Raw genomic sequence first — 22059 nt, 5'->3', positions numbered from 1 at the left:
CTGAGGAGTGGCTTGTTAGTGTCTCTCTGAGGGGAAAGGATTATGCAGCCCTTACCAGGACAGAATCAGACACTGCTGGGAGATTTCAGCTCAGTGATTCCTGCCTTTGAAATCACTGGTCAAATCCCTGAAGAATCTGGTGAGCACTTGTTGACTTTTGAGGGTAATTCCTTAAAATAATGATAAGCTGATATACTCTTTAAATAATTCCTGTAATTTTGGTGGACTTTCAGAATCAAAAATGTACTTTGAAACTCAGTTATCACCTAGCACTAATTACAGTATTGTGCTGTACTTAAGATAATAATGTTTCAATAATTTTTGCAATCTTTAATTCTTTTATCATTCAACCAATATTGACATTTCCATTACAACATTGTAATTTTGCTTTGTTGACATTATAGTTCTATTCACATCTCATTATCTAAGATTTAATCTTACTGTAAACTGTTCGAACCAGACCTCCTTTCAGGAGGCCTAGAGGAAAATAAGCCTTTCAGATTATGTAAGACTCAACAGATAATATACACTGAAACTGGACTGACTGGAGTTTCTAATTGTTTTGTCTGGTCGAGAAACGTCTCAAAAGCTCATATAGGTCATTGTCTGTAAGCCAGTAATATGAAGCTAAGTTCATTGAGTTGACAGGTAAGACAGTCTGGTCAGCCAGCACAGTTTGCTACACAATGTCGAGAATTTATACAGATACAGAGAATTATACAACACAGAGAATTTTGTCATTTTGTACAGAAATACCCCAAATGAGGTAAATCCATACATTTACTTTTGTACCACCTACATTCATATAACACGTAATTCAGCTATAATTTCATACGGTAAAATAAATCCCCAAACTTTCACCATTTTTAGCATCATTATCTTATTTCCCTTTTCCTTCTCTTTTTATTTTTCTTCATCTAAATGTTCTTGCCCATTACATCTACAATGTTAGAACTGCACAGTCACTAATTACTTAATTACTCAGCTTTCTACACTATATCTGCATTTTCCTTGCTCTCTAATTGTTCTACTATTTGTGCATCTAATGCTTTCTATTTGTATGGTTCTTGTGTCTAATGATTTTTCATCAAGTCATTTGTTATTTTTTGCAAGGCAGTTACTGTTGTGCCTCAACCACAAGCTTAGCTCAGATTCTTATTCTATAATAATTTAAATTAAATGTTGTCATTTTGTGTTGAAGCATTATTTAATACTATATTTTCCTCACAATTTCATGTCAAATGTCTCAAGAATCGTTGGTATGATGGAGTCCTACACACTGTGAAAATGGCAAGCGGAAATGTACCATGCCATACCACGCCATTTTGATTCATCAAAAGGAATGCAGGGCAACTCTGGAGCATGTTTGAACATCCTGGTCCTTCTACTAGGGTCCAACTGAAATGTGTGAGCTCACCTACTACTTTAACGTTGATGTCCGCTGTGTCCTCCCCTGCTGGGTTTCGGACAATCACAGTGTAGACCCCCTCATCCTGCCGCTCTGCCCCCTCAATGGTGAAAATGCAGTGGCCCTTTGTGCTCTCCACGTGGACCCGCCCATCCGCATCCGTGATGACCTGCCCCATAGGATGCAGGTTAGACCAGTGCTGGGCAAAGGGCAAGCCACTGGGCTCATTCCAATGGTTTCTCTCAATATACAGTACCAGCCAAAAGTTTTTGGACACATCTGATTAAGATAATGGAAAACATGCATTCAAAGACATTTTGAGAGACTTGCGCTTAAATGTAAAATATAAATAGTGAAGTTGATGCCTATGTATGAATTTCTTTTCAAATTTTTTTTACATTTAAAAAATACTTTTTGGCTTATTTGAAGAATCTAAAATATAAGATAGTTTTGTTTATAACACTTTTTTGGTCATTACATAATTCCATTTGTGTTATTTTATATTTTTGATGCTTTGCTATTATTCTAAAATGTGGAAAATAGTGACTGGCACTGTATGTTAACACCTTCACCTACCTATAATGGCTGACATCTCTCTTAGTTTGAAGCTAATTCAAGCCTATGTAAATTGTCATATTAAAATGCATTAATGCTAAGTGCTTTCATTTTTTAAAGCAGGAGTTTGGTGAAACCAAGCACACTTCACTTTGTCTGCATCCCACCTCCCCAGTTTGAACCTATAACTACTTTTACTAAACTACTACAGCTACTTTTAACTAAAAACATGAACTTCTTCGCTCCAACCTTTTTGATTATACTGTAACTTATAGTTTAGTAATAGGGTGTCTTGGGTGTGATATTTTGAATTTATAATCTATAACCTTCTGAGATGAAGACACAGGACATATTTTTAAATGAAACATATTACCTGTTGTCTATCCATGGATAGAACACTCGGGTGATTGTTAAAACTTGGACCATTTCATGGGATGGCACATGCACACATAAGGCAACATGATGGGAGCACAGTCTGAGAGAGCCATGGACTAAATGGTTATGAGTTTGCTGTTCAGGTTTCTAATATTCAGACAGCAATAGATGTACCAAATTCTCACAGGTCTGTGCTTGTAATAGTCAATACACGTAAATAAGAACTTAAGTGGGTACTTAAGTGTCAATTTGGTGCTGCTAAGGGGGTAAAAACAGGAAAAGTGGTGTTTTCCTTGCTGCCTCAGACTGTGAGATGCCGCCTCAAGCATGTGTGTCTTACACAGGAGACTTACCTTGATTACCTCACTGCCAAGAAATACTGAACAACCGACACTCTCAGTGATGTCATAATCATTTTGCAGCATGCAGAACCTGCTGTGTTTCCATGGTAAAACTTACTTGCCCATCTTTCATCAAATCGGCAGAGAAGGCCACTTCTGAGGACTCGTCGCTCTTCCGCGTTCTAGATTTACCCTACATGAGCAAAGCAAAACTGTGAAGCAGGAAAGAGGTGCTATCCCTCTGAGAAATAATGAGGGAGCACCCTTGTTCATGGCAGTCCTTCATTCCTTTACAAACCCTCATTCCACTGTGATCTTCCATGGTATCGTTTGAGGTCCTCCCGTGGTCCGCGGTTGAGAGACCCAGCAACACCTTGGCTTGTATTCAGTCTAATTATGTTCTTATTTTTATTCTCATATTCGTATACATTAATTGTAGCTAGTTAAACCCTGCTAAAGGTTTGCCCAACCCAAGCTTGTCCAGTTGCTTATCCGGTTGTTCACTAGCCATAGAAAGCTATCAACCATCTGAGAAACAATCAATCATTATTCATATTTGTCCTGCTGCAAATATTAAATGGGGCAAGGGTTGAGAGAACAAATTAATCATGATTCTCCCCAAACCTGTACCTGAACTATTTTATACCTTACGTTATGTACTGTTATGACTCTTCCTGTTTCTCATGCAAACAACACTTGAAGGTTATGAAATTCAGAAATAATTCCCCTGTAAAAGACCTGTTCAGTTATACTTTAATTGAACAGAAATGGTATTACGATTAAGACCCCAACTGCCCCTTTTCTCTAACCTTCTTGTGAGTGCTTGGAAACAATTTAAAAACCTGGCCTGATCTCACAAAAAAGCATGACAGAAGAGGATTGGGCAAGTAAAAAAAATAATGTCGCTAATCAATAAATACTTTGACAGTCTTACCCACAATCCTGGACAATGTGATTCCATACTGGACAAGGAAAGCATGAGACGTAATAACTAGCATGTAACACCCATTGGAAAGACTGAGGATTATTTTGAGAATTTTACTTGTTAACCTGTGAAACTGTAAACAATATTATTAGTTTGTAGCTGTTGCTTGTTTATGTTTATACATTTTTATCTCTAAAATTGATATGTTACCTCATCTCTTCAAGAACTGTATAGATTACAGTCAAATTATTACATATGTAACACAGCAAGGCCATACTCACTAATAATACATATTAATTCATTAATTGCTGCCTTTTAGTAAGATGAAACGTTTTCATTTTTTAATACCCGCCGCTGACTACACTACACAGAGAAAAATGTATATGCTTTTAAAGGATAAATAGGTATACAGGTTGTAAAAATGTTAACATATCTAGAATAAAGTATTGTAGCTTAATATGACCCCCATATTTTAAGTGTCCTGGGAATTATGGTCACAACAGTGTCACAGTAAGCTTGGGTAGACTACAACTGTCAGAATTGCAAGAATAGCAAATCCTTACCTGCTTAGATGTAATACAGACTTGACTCTTACCATTTGGCCTTTGTTGTTACCTTTATCATGTAACATGAAAGGGATCATTTGATCTTTCGTAGTGAGTTATTGTTTTCAAACCACAAAAAGAGGACACCTCTCTCTCTCAAAACCATCTAAAACTGGCTCCTCAACTCTGGTCTCAGTTGACTGCAGGTTGTGTGTAATTCTTTTAGCCAAGCATCACATAAACGGTAATATTATTAAACATGTCTGGCAGATGCCCTTATACAGTGACTTGTAGAACTTTAGACAAAAGAATACAAAAGGAGAATACAGCAGAAATAAGTCATGAATTGCTTCACTTATCTAAGTCTGGGGATGATTTAACATGATAGTAATAATATGCACACTCATGCCAGCTTGTGTCAATGGGGTCTAGATGACAAGACAGGGAAGCTTGGGATGATATACGGCACTTCTGAACCATTTATGGTTTGTTTACATCACAGCCTAATTTTATGTGTTAATTTAATGTGTGTTCACTGTTCCTGCAATGCCACCTGTGAATTGGATTGAGTCAGTGATGAGCTACCTAGTACCTTACTGCAAGCAATGGGAATGTTTTGCAGCTGAGCTGGCCCAAGTAATTTGGTGCCCTTGGCAAGATATCTCTGGGGAAAAATCCCCCCCAGCTCTGGCACTTGGTGTCCCCCAGTGATGGGTGGCATCCTAGGCAACCGCCTATATGCCTTATAAATAAGCATATAAGCTTTTAAAATGCTATTTCTATATATACTTTATATTAAACTGCCTTACACCGTGAACTGCTTATGCCCCAAAGCCAGGGAATCCATGCCATGGGTATCAAAAATGGCTTAAATGAAATCAAGTGATAATTACTCAAATGAAAAGCTTTTATATATTACTTCACTGAAATATCCTATTTAAGTGATTGAATGTATTCCTTAATCTATCATTGTTTACATTGCAGTACTTTATGCTCTATCTCCTGAGTGGGTGGCTTAATTTTAACAGATCTTTGTGAATTCAATCTTGGTCTAGGTGAATTAAGCAATTCCAAGGCAGAAAGGTATTCTTCAGAAATGTCTATTAATATGTTCTTAGTCAAGATTTATTATACAGTAAAAAATGTTGCATTGTAGTCCAGACTTTAAAGGACAGCATACAAGTCCAGTTGTTTTTCTCACCAGCCACTGCATGTGCTCCTTGGATTGGCCCAAACACTGTGTTACTGCCAAGCCTCAGATCAGAGGCAATGCACTGAAGCATTTGATGCGGAAAACAGCATGCCCCTACCTTATCAGACTTAGTCCAGACCACAGTGGGGGCTGGGTCTCCAGTGATGGGCACGTCCAGTCGTAGCTTATTTCCTGCTACCACCACGATGGTTGAATCGGCCGTGTGTCCAACACAGTCCAGATGGATTTTTGGTGGATCTTCGGAGGTAAATGAGAGAGAAGCTCGTTAACACTTGCTTGGAGGACTGTTCTTTATTGAAACAGAGATCATTCCTTTACAATGTCTTGGTTTGTTTTTAGATCCATGCAAGAATTTGGATAGCTGCCGTCATTGCAGTAGAATGACTAGTATGAAGCTGTGATTGTACAGTAGGGCTTATGCCAAGAATCCCAAAGCACTGACAGGTCATAGAAAAAATTATGACATGCTAAAAGTGCAGAAAGAAAGGTAAAGCTTACCTTGTCGAGGAACATAGTCAATCTTGACCTCTGTAAATACATAGATTAACAATTTATTACAGTAAATAGTGGACACTTCAGATTTTGTGTTTTATCTGTACTTTTCTCATGAAATGAACTGATATTCTATGACTACCTTAAATTCTGGGATCATTATTTTAAGAGCTACAATGTTCTAGACATGAGCAATACCGAGGAAGTTGAGTTTAGCAGAGAGGTTGAATGCATATCCCTCAGGAACAAATGTATAGTCTCCCTCATCTTCAGGTTTGACATCATCAATGGTCAACTTATGAATCCTGGAAAAGAGAAACACTCTTTCAGTATTGCTTTGACAACTTGCTAAATCACCCCACAAAGCAAACTTGATTGCTCAGGGATAATGGCTGCCAACCAGCCCTTAAATATTAAATACATGAGAAATATAAAATTATTGTTATCCTGCCGTCATACAATAGTCATAATGCTTGGTTAGGAAAAGAGTTTATATTATACTCCAATTAACTACTAAGAAGATAATGAAATCTTATAACTAATAAAAAAGATCTTCATTTTAATATGTTACATTGATTCAATGTATTGCACAGCATACTATTTTATAGTTATTTGTAATATTTTATAATTAAACAAATGTAGCATGTGCTTTCCTCAAAGATATGCCCCATTCATTGTAAGGTCTGTGAAAGGAAACTGGAAATGCTTGATATATAGGGAGAGCACAGAATAATATGACTTTCTCTAAGGGCATTAACAAATTTAAAATGAAGGCTGGTTTTTTGTATATTCTCTGAACAATGTTACCAGTTATGTGCAATGGTCATATCAATGTGCAATTTACAGTGCTTTCATAAGATGCTGTTCAATTTATGTTATTGGTCACTAGATACATCAATGAGAATTCAGACACTCTGAACTTTGACCTCATTGTTGACCCCATTGTTATAGTTACATTCCAGAAGCTAGAAATGTTGTGCACCATTGGTGACATAGTATTAAGCAATACCACTTAGTTTCTGTTTGCAATAGGGCAGATTACAACAACCAATCAAACAAGGAAATGTCTTAATTGTAAATCACAGCTCTCTCTCAACTAGCTAGCTGTTTAAACCTAAGGTACCTAAGATAGCTGACATTTGTGTTCTATTGGTTTTAAAACAAACAGCAGACATGGGAAGGAGAATTAATGCTCCTCCAATACTGTCACTTCTGATGCTCCCTCTGTGCTGATGATATACAGATAAGATGTGATAATATAAGATAATATAGTACAAAAAGGAAAATACTTAAGATCTCCGATGCTTCAGCAAAGTTGGGGAGTGTTTTTAGTTGATACTCATCCCACTCACCTGCCAATGTGTGTGATGTGAGTTCTTGCATCAGGCTTCACCTCCACACCATTCTTGTACCAGATGCCCTTCACATTCTCATCTGAGACCTCGCACTTGAACACTGCCTCCTCCTTGGCCTTCACTGTCAGGTCAGCGATACTCTGGTATACCTCCAATTCCTTCTCTGTCAATTGAAGGTAATGGCAGCCATCAGTCTCACCCCAGTGAATGAGATAAAGTGCGTTTATCACAGCTGCACACTGGTGATCCATGAGTGGCACTGTTTACAGGCTTTCATTCTGCCTAGGCAGATACCCACCTGATTTAACTAATATTAGTTCAGACATTAGCTTTTTGGATGTGTAGATATTAGCAATTTGCAGAGGAAGTGGAAAACCTGCTTAAAAGTCATCAAGGACTTACAACAAATGGAGTATGGGATTGAATGGGGGTGCTGTCTGCAACAGAGCATTACATACAATAAGAATAGCTCTCTGCACTATATTAATTGCTGTTTTGCATATAAGTGCCTTGCTTTCATACATCTTCAGATTTGTACCTAAGGACAAATCAGAGGAGGGACAAAATATTGTATATTACACAATAATATATAATAATATATTTTCTAAATATTTTCTTTCTGTTTTATTATAGGAAGAACATGTTTTGGTTTCTTTGTTATCTTCAGTGAAAGAAATGACTTCATAAGCAAACAAAATTTCCAAATAAGAACCGCATGGAAAGAAAAAAATTCAAGATAATCACATTATTACTTCCTCATATTACATCACTTATCTTCCGTTGAGAACATTTTTTTTTCCCTCTGTCAATAATTCCCAGCCAACGCATCTCACCACACAGTGCCAGCTATGTTAAGGGTTCATAAATATGTGGTGGCTGTCCCCCCATTACCTGAATGCACAGCCTAAAATAAGATCGTGTTCTGGAAAAGAGCCAGAGAATGGGTAATTTAGGTTGGAGAATGAGAATGGTTGCACTTATGTGCTCGCTAGCAGCACTAGAGGATCGCAGTGCACCTGTTTATTCTTGGCAGCTTCCCTTTTGATTAGTGGCCTAGATAAATATAATTTGCCTGCATGCAGAATGCAAGAAGATTATGTTACGTTATAAATCTCATTATCATGCATTATCAGTGCTGAAAAAAAAACGTGAACACTCCACTGTACCAAGTTGTAATGCAGGGACTAATTTATTTAGGGCACACACGCTGTTTATGTAAATGCACATTTGATTTTGAAAGTAAAATATGGAAAATACCATGTAAAAGCAGAAGCAGGTGCCAGTCAAATAGAACTGCATCTGCCAAGTTCACAGTCTCTCTTGCAAAAAAAAAAAAATATAGCGGCCACATCTTCTAACTATAGCTGGCCTTTGGGTTTTGTGCGGTAACCTTGACACAATGACGGCAGTCTGTTGTGTAAGTGATCGTGTTTCAGGGTAGGGTAGGATAGGGTGTTTATTGATGCAGGTCAGAAGTACTGAATTACTCCTACTCTCTCCACTCAAAAAGGAAAAGATCAATCTGTATGGACATTTTCAAATAAATTTTTACTGCTATAGATAATATATTATTCTTTGTAAAGAAGAACATGTAGCTAGCTACCCATGATACTTTATTTTTAGCAGCTCCTTCTTCTCCTAGTACTTCTGATTTAGCGGTGTCAGCTTATTGCAATCATAATGTTTAGGCTATACATTCACAGCAGATTCCTCACTAAAACCTTACTGAGGAGTTTGTTTGGCTCCCAGACTGCCAACCCTTTATTGTGAACACAGCTAACTCGGTGACAACATGGATGGTGCAGCCAATGTACGCTTCATTGCAGTTTTAGGTACATTACCATTTAATGTTATATTTTGCCTGACAACATAGTTGTGTACACTATTGTACACTATGAGTTTTATCAAAGGCATGATGAATACAGGCGTACCCCTGGATTGTGTGCTATTGCCTTGCTAAACACTAATTACCATGCTAGCCAATACTAACAATGCTCAGTGGAAAGTTTTGTAGATGATACTACTCTGATTGTTCTGTTCTAATTGTCAGCAATGTACGTCTATTGTAATGTGTCACTTGTTATCCAGTATGGGTGAACTGGGACTGAGAGCACTTAGAACAGAGAATGCCATGGACCTGAAATTGCATACAGCAAAGCATGGTCCTGAAACAGATACCTACCTTGCACCAGGAGCTCTGCCATGGATTCTCCCCCATTAGTCTTCGCTATGTAGTGGCCACAGTCCTCTTTGGTGACCTCGTTAATGATCAGCACATGCTTTTTGCCATCCTTCTTGAAGCGATACTTGAAGGACTCGTCCCTTGTCAGCTCAACACCATCCTTTTCCCTGAGTCCACAAATAAGTTAGTATGAGGACCTGAATTTCAATGTATCATGTTTCACTTGGGTTTAAGCACTAAATTCACCCATTTTGTCTAAGGATAGCTGATACACATGTTCATGAGCCAGCATTATTTTTTTCCATTTTCATTTTCCCAAATCTATCAAAATAAAAAGCATGGCATGGAAACTGCCACTGAAATTTCAGTGCATATCAGTTGCACTGCAATTCCTTCCATAGTATACCTGGACAGTTGGGCTAATTTTCAAGTTTCAAATCAGATCTTCCCAAATTTTGTGAAATTTTGTTTTATAACATTATATTAACATTCATAATTTCATTATTAGTATATTTCGGCCGATTCATTCATTGTAAATATGTAAAAGAGGGAGAAGAATGAATTTTTTGACATAATCATATGTGAGACAAAAAAAAATGCATTTCAGCTGTAAAAGTATGCCTCACCATGAGATGAGAAATAAACTTAGAGGTCTTAGAGGTCAGACTACGCATTCACAGGCAGACATGTTTTATTTTTTGTGTATCTTCTCTCTCTTCTGCCCTTTCAGAAGCTTATATTTGTGCTGTCATATTTCACCATGTCTTTCGTGTTCAGATAAAGGACAGGAGCTCAAAGGTGTTAAAAGGCGCGTGTGGCCTTTTCTCCCATTGATAATTTATGAGAAGCTGGAAATATGGCCTTGGCCGTGGCAAAGACAGCCATCAGTGCGTGGATCTGTCAGTGTGAAATGCCTCGGAGCAACAAATGAACTGAGGTTATGTGACAAGAGACACAAATGCCATCTACAGGACATTTGAGGAATGCCCATAGCACAAAAATCAGCAGTATATAATTAACAACAAATGAATGAACATATCTTAAAAAAAAAAACATTGAATGATATTTTAACATTGATCAGGCAATCTCATAATGCTCTTAATCCATAAATTACTCCTTAAGACCAGTTGTACTAATTAATTTGTATTGAATCACATATATTACTCACAAGTTAACATACAGTAGGCGGTAAATTCATACAACAGACATTTGTCAGTATATATTTGTGTGGAACATTATGTATATAAAGTGCATGTCATGTTATTGTTTATTTTGCATATGGGTGAATGTATAGCAGGTATTTTCCCATGTAGTCTATTTGAAACCTGTGATCAGCATGAGCTCATGACCTTTTCAGCTTATTAGCTTACCTTAGCTTATTACCACAGATGTACTGTACTGCAGAACAGATGTGTGTCTGTACTTCATATCAACCCACTGACACTTGAGCCACAGGGAAACAGGTCTTACCATTTGACATGGGCACCCTCCTCAGAGACCTCACACTCAAACTCCACACGTTCACCCTTCATCACCATCTGATCCTCCAGGTTCCGCACAATGAGAACTGGGGGCTCTGTAAACACATGGGAACAAAGTGACTTTGTGTGCCTACCATGTGCGCTCTATTGACTAGCCGTAGAGCAGGGCCCCCGCCTTCAGAGTAATGCACAAGTCTTGTCCCATTATCCAAGGGTGAATTAAATTACCAAATCATGCTGTCTATGAGTTCAGCTGGTGATGGACTCAATCTTCCATCAGCCCCTCTTTAAAACATTAGACAACATTGTGCTTATTGAACTCACTCTAGCATTATTCATACAACTTTGGGGAATTAATGTTACTGGGCAGAAGTATGACGTAGCAAAGGATTGTATAGGTTCATTCAATCAAGCATATGCTAGATCTTATTAATTTAAAAAATATGCTCAGGGTTCATATATCCCATCTGTCTGAAGATTCCTGGAAACTTGGGCATCTTTGTCTCAGCTTGTACACTCCTGTTTTATGGCATCAGTGGATATTACTGCATGCGATCCTTCAATTTCAGGTTCCTAGGATTTGCAGTTACCTTTAACGAAGAGTTCTGTGAAACACTTCTCATCTCCAATCACACAGGTGTAGGCAGCATCATCAGCCAATGAGCAGTGGTTAATGGTGAGGTACCGCTTGTTGCCAACACTTTCAAAGATGTACCTAATGAAATGAACAGAGGAACAATTATGTCAGCCCTTACAAACATACTAGTCCAATCAAACTGCTTAGAGCACAAGTCAGTGATAATTTGCCTCACATCTTAATGCAATGCTCTCAACTTAGAACTTAGTACTGTATGTCAAGAGCTGTATTAAAATTCATTTATTAGTCTACTGTATGTAATTCTTTCTTCAATAAATAGCAATATCAGCTGCTCTTGAGGTCATTAAGCAGGATGTTAATGTTATATGTTGATTTGTTTTAATTTTTATAATGAAAACATCTGTAACATAAGCATGTAAACCAAATGACAGCTGTTTTGTTCTTAAAGTTGCTCACCATTATCCTAAATATTGAAAGAAGAACAGTGCTAGCTGACTCAACTGTGCCTTGTATTGTATACAGGTGTTGGGTAGTGGTAGTGGGAGGCATTCCAGTCAGCTATGTCATTAAGACTCTAACTGACATCAGACACCACTAATGAGGAAGTTGGCATCTTCTCAACAGGCAGTGAGTCTACAGGTATGTATAATTGCCTTTTCATGGCATGCACTTACATTTTTTTCACCTCTCAAATATGTCTCATTTATGTTTTACAAACAGAGTGGACTACTTACTTGCTGAGGACAGGAGTCAAGGAGGTTATTTCAGGCCAGCCACAAATGTTTGTTTTTAAAGAGGAAAACAAGGAAATAAGAAATAATTATTGCAGTGGATGTTTTATCTCTGCAACCAGATCTTGAGGGGAAAAAAGTGATTTATGAACAGCTATTTATGTGTATTAGCCCACACCCAGTATCATGACACAGTAAACAAGATTCAAAAGAAAAATATGGACCTTCAATTTCAGTGCAGGATTAGATTAGTGTGTGTCCACCGAGGACAAATCCTGGGTTTAATTGCAAATGCATATGTATTCATTTATTCCAAACAATGTGACATTAACTCAAGAAATAACTAGAGGAAAAAGTTTGAGAGTCTCTGTTTGGTCATGTTTTTACACTGTACATTCTCAGGAGTGAGCATAGTCATTCTTTCACCTTGTGTAGGTCGAACCCAGGCAACTGACAAACATGTTCATATGTACCTCCCACTTGGTTGAATTTCCTGACCATTCTTCAACCATTTTACGTCTGCATCGGGGTTGGCCACTTCAATCGCAAGTTTGATTTTGTGACCTTTCTCTACCTGGTAGGCTGGGTCAAGTTTCTTCAGGAATGCTGGGATGTTAAGAAAAAAATGGACGTATTAATGTAAATAATAAAACTAGATGTGACACAATGATGTGATAATGTGAGCTAATAAAGAGAGATAATTATCTCAGGCATGAGATAATGATGTCAGAAGGGATAGTGGTGAGGCAAAGAATTACAAGTATGGTTCTACAGATTAATACTGTGTGGTATGTGCCAATCAGAAGTTGCCTACCAGCACTCTTCTTCTCCTCCTTCTTCATCTTCTTCAATCTCTTAAGCATCCCACGCAGATCAGTGATTCCATACTGGAAGGCGATCTTCTCATACTCTGAGGGTGGGGCCTTCTGGAGGATTTCCCAGACATCTACCTCTGGCTCGTTGCTGACATGGACAGCTCTAGAGCAGCACAAATCAAAGGTAAGTGCCAAGTTTTTTCCCTTTGAGGGGTGCATTGTCTTCAGTTTGGAGTATTGTATAAGGGTATTGCATAAAACATCTCATACATTAAATCATGTGCTTTACCTGAATTTTTCAGTATCACTGTGTGGATAAAATATGATTTCCAGCTGGTATGTGATGAGAAAAATGGCATGTGGGATTCTGTGGTGCCCCCCCAAAAAACTGATGAGGTAAATGTACTTGCTATGCTGAAATTTTAATTGAATACTAGTTAATTCATTAATAAGTTGCACTTATGTGAGCAAAAGATATTGGCTTGCTGAAGTTCTACCATTTAATCTTTCATGGCAAGGATATAACCTTCAATGAATGTGTATTGATTTGACAAATATCGTTTTGAAGTAGGAGGCCTTCAATGACTATTACACATGCAATTAGAAATTGTATCATATTTTTGAATGCTTTGGATGGTGTAAATATTCAATCGTATGTTTTATTTACTAAGTTTTACTGAGATGAGGAGGAATATAAGGAGAAACTGGTTTCAGAACAGTTTGCAAATCTTGATGTTTTTAACCTTTATCTGTTATGCCCCTAAATCAGATTAAATCAGTTCAATATCACTTGGTCCATATTTTTTTTCAATAGAGTTACTCCTCAGAATTTAAAAATACCATCATTAATTAGTCAAACTGGTATTTTGCCTAAATTATTTTATAATTCTTCAGTTAAACGACCAAAGGACACTTTTTACACTCTGAATATTCTCTTATGATGATTCAAAAGGACAATAGTTCTAGTTTTTTGTACATTAAGAGCCTGGGTCTGTATCATGGGAAAATTAAAATAATATCCTATCATGCAGGTGTGAAATAGTTTAGGACATTTGCCTTTACAGAGAAAATTCCAAGAGCAAAGCCCTAACCTCCTTTAAAAAAAGAAAATGGATACAATTTTGTACAACCATATAATAAATGCACTTTAAAATTGGACCATTTTGCACTTTTTCTTTTTTCACTTTCTTCTGTTATTTCTTCTTTTTCTTCTTGATGTTCCTGCCTATCATGTCCCCACAAAATCTCCAACATCCCTAATAATACATCCCATCATTGGTCTGTCCCCTCTGGAAAGCCTAAATCTGAACTCAGGTTTACAAACGCATATCCTGTGTTTATTTTTATAGGATGTGCTTTTCTAATTCAAATATATGCAGACTTGATCATATGAGACAAGATCTAATCTGGAGATAGGACTTTCTTTTCTGTAATACAGCCCCCAAGATGATAATGTCAAAATTTCCCACAGGCCCATGGGAAGTATTAAAGTCACATATTTTGTCTGTGGATGGTGGAAGAATTAATGGTAGTACAAAATCAGAACCAAGCTACTTCAATTTTGAAGCATTAATGATTAAGTAATTCAAAAATAATTTCAAGACCAAAGATGCACATCCCAAGAAAAGAAAAAAAAGTTGGAAACAAAAAACAGACTTCAGCAAATAAATAAATAAATTAAATTAAATTAAAAAAAGGTGAAAGAATGCATGGGAAAAACATTGTGCAACATATGCAAACATAGCATATTTATGCACAGAAGAGCTTCTTACCGAGTTGTCGCTTTTAAAAAACTGCTGTACTCATTCAGATGCAGAACCCAAGCGGCAGGCATGGCGAGACAAACCAGAACTTGTTAATTCACACAAAACAGTCCAACACTGACTGCAACTGCCAAAGCTGTCTGATTGAGATGTAATTTTGTCATTTTAAAAAGATTAAATAAAACAAAAAAGATATAGTAAGATATAGTATGTGACTTCATGAGGCAATGGAGACTAATAAGCAAGTCTAATCAAAGCGTTCCTTTCTCTTGCTTGAACATTTGGCATTATCCAAAACAACCTAACACACTTTCATACTGAAAATGGTGCTCTGATAAAGCAGGTGGCATTTAAGCTTCTGGATGAGGTGAGTATCTTCTATGATGCATGTCATTCCAAGGTAGGTGTGCAGCATTCCTTAAGTTATGTTTGGTAATGAGAGCCACACATTAAATCTATCTCTAATTTCCAACAATGGTCTACTGATGCTGACTGATGTATTCTAGACTCATGGACTACATCATGACACAGTATCAGTATCATTGTCATTTAGCAGACACTTTTATCCAGAGTGGCTTACATAGGTTACTGTTTTATTCATTTATACAGCTGGATATTTACTGAGGCAAGGGTACAACAGCTGTGCCCCAGTGGGGAATTGAACCAGCAGCCTTTTTGTTACGTACCCTCCTCCTTACCACTATGCCACACTGCTGCTGCAACACACCGTAAAAAAATACATGATGACCATACATATTACTTATGGCCAAACATGCTATTGTGGAGTGAATATCAGGAAGTGGTGGTAACATTATGCATGACGTGGATCGGTCGTGGATGTGAGCAGATCTGGGGTCGTGAATAAAAGAGATGTGGTAGTAATCGGTGACATACAGACTTGGGAGGTGATGAGGGTTGCATGCAATGAGGCTGCAGTGACATGGGCAAATGTCATGCAAACTGCACACATGCAATTGTGATGTGAAAGGGAGGATGCCCAAGACACACTGTGAATAGCAAGCAGAAGGGACGGAAGACCACTCAGTGGATCAGACTGGGTCAGTAGCTAATGGCCCATGCAGCCAAGCGTCTGTTAGCCAGCTGAGCCAGGCACTTACTCTCTGTTGAGGGAAGTCCAATGACCAGTAGATTCGACATGTAAAGGAAAACAGAGAGGGTCATCAGTTTAAATGTAATGGACTGTGAGTTGTACTGTTTACTTTATCCATTATCTACAGCAGCTAAGCAACTTTTCTCTAAACATTTAGGAATGGAGGTTAAAGGTTTACTTCCTTCTTCTTCCTTCATTCTCTTCCCTCTTGGTATCAGCAAGGCACAGTATTAAAGAAATCCTAGTGGAGGCAGTAGTGGAGGGGTGATTTAGAATCCCTTCCCTATTCCCACTCTGTCTCTGGAATTCCATGGTAAGATGATTGGAGCAGCTGTTATCTAACAGAACCATGGTTACACCTGTAACTTCCATTCTATAGAGCTATAAGGGCTTCTCAAAAGAACATATCATGTCAGATTTTGTTCCCTATACTGCATAGTATCATTTTTCAATGCAAAGGACAAACAGGTTTATGAACTGACCTTCAAACAGCAGAGCCTCAAGTACATATCAAGGAGATCAAGTAGGTCTGCATCACCAATGATGAAAAACACAATATTCAGGTAGTAAAATCTGGTGAAGGTCCCTGGCATCACCCAGTAGGGGGCAACATATATGTTAGACAGTGGCCCAAGAGTCACCCAACTCAGGTGAAATGAGCCCTCACATTGGATACAGGCTACCAGCAATACCATCAGTAAAGTGACATCCACGACAAACTACAAAGGTTGGATTTAGGTAGAGGCAATTCTAAAGCCTGTTCTCCAAAACAGTTAAATTTTGAATATGCTCAATGTGTGTTCAGCTCAACAGGCCAGAGTCCTGATCAGGCAAAGAATATTGGGAGAAACTTCATTCCAGAAACCTCATTCCAATGGAGGGAATGTAGTGCAGGTAGTGAAAGGTCTTGGTTCACTTGGTAACAGAAGCTTGGGAAAAAGGCAGGACTGAGCCTGAGGCCTTCAGAGGTCTACAAACCACCCCATAGTAATTTACAGCTCTCTAACTCCCTACGATGGATAGATGTTTCAGACTTACAGCCACTAAAGGCTTGAGCATGCTGACACCCACCAAAAGTATTAGCAGAGGCCCTGTCATGCATGTCTGCCTTTGGGTGGCATGGCCACAACGCTTACAGTTCACCCCTATCTGCCCTCCAGCCCATGCAAAAAGTGAAGGTAATAGGGGGGTTGTGGAGGGGGTGGTAAATTGACATAGATCAGGATTTCCCTGTGGTGTCTAAAACCTACTTGATGCACGCTCAGTGCAGCAACAGCATGAGACAGAACTAAGTTTTGGCAAATGTCTGCCGTCCTTCAAAGTCACAACTTGTAATGTCTCTGGGCAGACGCCTCCTCCTCTGCTCTGACGTCAATAACACTTGTGTCTGTAAATATCTTATCAGCATCGAGAGTGTACACCAAACATACTGGGAGTCAGCTCAGGCCTTACATTGGAATTCTGCTATGTGCTCACCAGAGGTTGGTAAGACAAGGGTATGCACTGCATGACTTAACATGCATCCCCTTTGGGGGACTGTATCACCTGTAGGGTGTACAGTTGAAGAAAGAGTGGCACTTGTCCAGAAGCAGCCCCCAAAGTCACAGAGACGGATGGGTTAGAGTGTTCAAGAGTCTTGATTCCACATGAGGCAGCTGCAAAGCATGCTTCCAGCCAATACTGGGAAGTGAAATAGCACTCATAACATTCATTGGATTCCAGGCCCTCCAAGCATGGTCAGTGGCCAAGCTCATAAAGTGGCAAAAGTATAGGTCTTTAATGAGCATGGGCTAACTGCAAGACTCTTACTGCAAACAATTTTAAAATGCTTATGGGATTGCTAGTTTATAGCAACAATCAATGACAAATTAACTCAAAGTATGTATCAGACAGAAAATAAACACAACTGCTAATGTCTGTTTGTAGAAACTGAGCCTCCAGTCAGACAGGACTATACAAATAGGAACTGCAATGTACAGGAATTGGCTAGCTGTACATTCGGCTACACAGCTCACAGATTAATACCATCACTAATGCATATCATAATCTTTGTGGTTCACCACCAGAGACAGACATGAGTTAATCTACTTATTGTTTATAGTAGCAGTCACATCAAATGACCTGAAAGTGATCTTAACCTTTAATGTTATTCACATAAAACACATTGTATGACAAGCGCAGTAATAGTGTGCGGGCCCTGTGCCATTCTGTCCTGTGCCAGATGAGAGCATAAGTGACCATGTATAAAACAGTGAAGGGAAAAACACTTGCAGACACAGGACACTGCTCTAAATGCAAGGGTAAGTGGTCGACAAGCGAGTGACTAAACTGAGAGTGCGACTTAGATGAATGACCAGGTCAACTCCAAATTAGTAGCCAGATACCTTAATGACTTGAATCATTACAACTAATGCAATCCTACCCAGCAGAGTAATGGAAAAAGCTACAGTGGGCATCGGTCTGACATTTTTATGTGCTTTTGTGGACTACTTTCGTATTGCGCCTTGCTTACACCAAGAGGGATTGGAATACAATCTGTTAAGAAAGGCTGACTTGAGCAGCCCATATAGTACTATAAATCTGTTTCATTTAGAACCATTTTATTTGTTTAAGTATTCAATAAGGTTGCACTTGAGGTTACATTTCAGGATTATAGGATAATGTGAAATTTGTTAAAATTGCATTGTTAAATTTCAATTACATCTTTGGAACATTACCCAGAAACAGACAGCAAAGTAACATTTATGCTGAAATGATAGGCATCAAAGCTGGGATATTCTACATAAATTACTACTGAATACACTTTAACTACTGTATGTTGATATGAAGCAACATGTGTGGAACATGGGTTTATGGTTTTTGTAACAATCAAGATCTTACTGAATAATAATGATAAAAAAAACTCTAGCCCTCTAGCTATAAAACGCTTTACCCTGACCATAATCCCTGCACCACACTAAACTAAAACCACTCATAATTCAGAGATGAAAATAGCAGTCCTGATATGTAGAAATTTGTGCCATTCCAGGTCTTAAAAGAAGCAGATCATTGTATTGTGTAGAAGCCTCCAACAGGCAGCTTCCACTCAATACACTAATCTCTTATAAATTCTGCAATGATTCAATCTACTATGCATTAGGAGTGTTTTTTTTTCATCTCTCTAACTGATCAGTACTTAACACACCTGCCACATAGCATACATGTGTCTGTATATTCCATCTAGACTGTTTAGACTGTTTTTAATATTTGCATGAGAAGACAGTTTTACCTTTTCTTCAACAAAGCACTGAAGTCCAGCTCTCCTGCTTCCTCGCCTCCATCAAGGCTACTGCAGAGAGACATCACAGCCAGCATATCATGAGCCGACCCATAATGCAATGCTACATTCAATCACTTACACAACATATTTATCAGAGGTTAATATCCCCCACTTTTGAAAAGGGTGTCACAGGAACAGAGCATTGTTGTCTGGGTATACAGCAATTCTCTGATTGATATCGTATAGGGATGTGATTCTCATACATTTGGTGCACTGTATTAGAACAAGCAATACCACTAGTGCTTGTGTTCAAAACCACTCTTTTTTCCCCAAGTTGTAGCACCACAGTCAACTGTTAGACAGAAAATAGAGTTTATAGTAAAGTGACGTTTTAAACACAACAGTGGACATTGGTAATGTCAATGAGCAAATGGTAGTATTCTAATGGAAATGAGCACCTTGACTAGAACTTAACAGATATGCAAATACTCACAGTATGTGTAAGTATTACAGTATATAACACAGTATATTACACTATATGAATGTACATTTGATTCTTAAACATTTTCCTAAAACCAGAAATAAGAGCACACATTATATCTTACTGAAAGACAATGATAGCATCGTAAACCTGTTCTACCACATTTATGATAAAGGACAGCCCCGTTACTCCATATGAAAAGTGTAATGAAACATGGAATGTTTAAAAGGCCTTCAATAATCAGTGTGTAGAGATATTTCAAGGTAGCGACCAATACCTACCGACAAATACAACTAATCGGGGAGACAGCAAACCTCTCCCTTAATCTCACACTGAGTTCCTGATGAATCTTGCGTCTGATCTCCATGAGATGATTGGGATTAAACGAGAGCCCTATATCTGTGTAAGGTCTTAAAGTGGATTTAACGACCTGTGGCTACATCTGACAGATCACTCTCACCCGTCCCAGAACTGGGTGGCGCCGAAAGCCCACATGTCCTTAGCACATCCTGCGCTTCACGGCCAACCAGGAGCAAAACCCATTCTGAGACGGGAACTGTTTGTGCAGCTGGCTCCACTGTTTTGAAAAGGTGCAGCAGCAGTTTAGAGAGCGGAAGTGCAAAACAAACTGAACAGACTGTCAGGCTTCCTGCTGCCTCGTGTCCTTCTAGTCCTTACAGGGTGGGATGTTGTTGCATTTAGTCTACCTCTAACCTAGCGATTTCATTTGGAAAAATAAACTCTTGGAGAGCATTATTTTTCCATCACTTACAAAACATCTTTGTGTTATTCAGCTCAACCAATAATGTACCCAAAATAGATAAATAACATTGTTTAAATGTGTTACACCGAGTTTGGGGCACAGAGCATTTAAGACCGAATATTGGTCCATCATGTTATAGGATTACTTGGATAGGAAGCCACAGCAGATCACCTGATATTTCTGGTCAGTAATGATTCCCAGGCCCAAGTCTTTGTAAAATCACCTACAGTATGGCTGCAAATATTTTTGCATTTCCCTTCTGTATTTCTGCAACTGTATTTTCAAAACCTTTGGAGGTAGGGTCATATTCACGTAAGGAAACAGAGGCTTCTGTTGTCCTTTAATGCAGAACTGAAAGTGAGCATAGACAGTGTTTGGTTCATTCCTCAGGAAGAGACTCAAAGCACCTCCTTGCTGTCCTTTAACAGGTGACTAAAAAGTCATGTCTGCTCTCTGAATATGGCCCTGATGTTGCAGCAAACACTTTACTACCTTCCTCCAGTTCCACTCTTCCTTTTTCCACCTGCAGCGGTGCTCCTAGTAGATTGGCATGTCAGGACAGTTAATCATCATAATACCCTACACATACCATACTGTGTACATAGCTACAAGCTTAGTGGTTCCCCACATCTGTGACTGAATATTAACCAGAGCTTCTGGTTAAGTAATAATAATAACAAACTTAAGTTAGTTGCACCAAAAATAAATGTATTCATTGCAAATTTTACATTGGGGATTAAGTCACCCAGATTAGAGCGAAACATATCTGACTGCTCAGTAAGGGTGATTGTTTAGGACCCAAAAACACAACATCAGTACTAATCTGGGAATTCAAAGTAAACTGTGTGAAATATCAGGGAAACCTTCATGTATATAAAATATGCTATTTTAGCACCAGTGTTAACTGATTTCCATATATCTGTGTGCGACACTTAGAGGTGACAGGAGAAGCCCTGTTCAACGAGGCTAAGAAGTGCCATATAAATCATATAATCATATAATCAAATAATTGGAACTGTATTGGCCACAGCATTGGTCACTTCACATTGGCAGCGCAAAGTGCAGTAGAAGACATATTCAGACTGAGACTGTCTACCAGAGAGATAAGAACTGAACTATGACAGACCTTTCTAGGTTCTTAGGCTGGTGATTGAACTAACATGATCAATATTATCAAAAATTATATTTAGTGAAGTAGAAAACAAACAAAGTTTTCAAAAAGGTTTCACAATTTAGCCACAGTTTTCTGTGAAAATGTAGTTTAAAATACAGTATAAGTCTAATAAATAAGTTTATAGTTACCAACAAGTAAGTATTAAGCTTATGGTTATAGTAATAACGGACTAAGTCACAACAGAAACCTTCCCATTAACAAATGAACTATCTATAAATGACTGCAAAAATTTTGAAAACATGCCATACTCTAACATATTTAGAATCTTTTCAATGAGGATCAAGAAGCAGAATCTGGATTCTTGCATTATTAATGTTGTTCTCATACTCTCATAAACCTCCAAGAATAAAAAAAAAAAGACTAAAAATTTGACCTGGGATTACCAATTTGATCATTGGTCTAGAACTAGAGGGCTCTTATATTCTTTACAGCATAGCATTTAAGTAATTCATTCCCTAAGCATATCACATATAGTACATGAAACACAAAGCT

At 38.2% G+C, this 22059-nt stretch overlaps 1 protein-coding gene across 4 annotated transcripts in view; it reads right to left on the bottom strand.

The window, feature by feature from the left end:
• Positions 1-22059, bottom strand: part of mybpc3 (myosin binding protein C3) — a 54994-nt gene that overhangs the window by 19664 nt on the left and 13271 nt on the right. For 3 of the 4 annotated variants that reach the window (XM_036543141.1, XM_036543139.1, XM_036543140.1), the window contains exons 8-20: positions 19159-19218; positions 15898-15900; positions 13016-13179; positions 12675-12807; positions 12205-12207; positions 11463-11587; positions 10862-10967; positions 9392-9558; positions 7207-7372; positions 6053-6159; positions 5861-5890; positions 5460-5599; positions 1418-1577 (exon numbers count right to left, since the gene is read on the bottom strand). In XM_036543141.1, coding sequence (XP_036399034.1) covers positions 1418-1577; positions 5460-5599; positions 5861-5890; positions 6053-6159; positions 7207-7372; positions 9392-9558; positions 10862-10967; positions 11463-11587; positions 12205-12207; positions 12675-12807; positions 13016-13179; positions 15898-15900; positions 19159-19218 — 1364 coding nt within the window. Of the gene's footprint in view, positions 1-1417; positions 1578-5459; positions 5600-5860; positions 5891-6052; positions 6160-7206; positions 7373-9391; positions 9559-10861; positions 10968-11462; positions 11588-12204; positions 12208-12674; positions 12808-13015; positions 13180-14788; positions 14813-15897; positions 15901-16897; positions 16901-19158; positions 19219-20885; positions 20931-22059 lie in introns of all 4 variants that reach the window. The other variant, XM_036543142.1, reaches the window with a different exon arrangement.

The sequence above is a fragment of the Megalops cyprinoides genome, chromosome 13, assembly GCF_013368585.1.
Source record: "Megalops cyprinoides isolate fMegCyp1 chromosome 13, fMegCyp1.pri, whole genome shotgun sequence".
Lineage (NCBI taxonomy): Eukaryota > Metazoa > Chordata > Actinopteri > Elopiformes > Megalopidae > Megalops > Megalops cyprinoides.
This window is presented reverse-complemented; position numbering and strand designations above follow the sequence as displayed.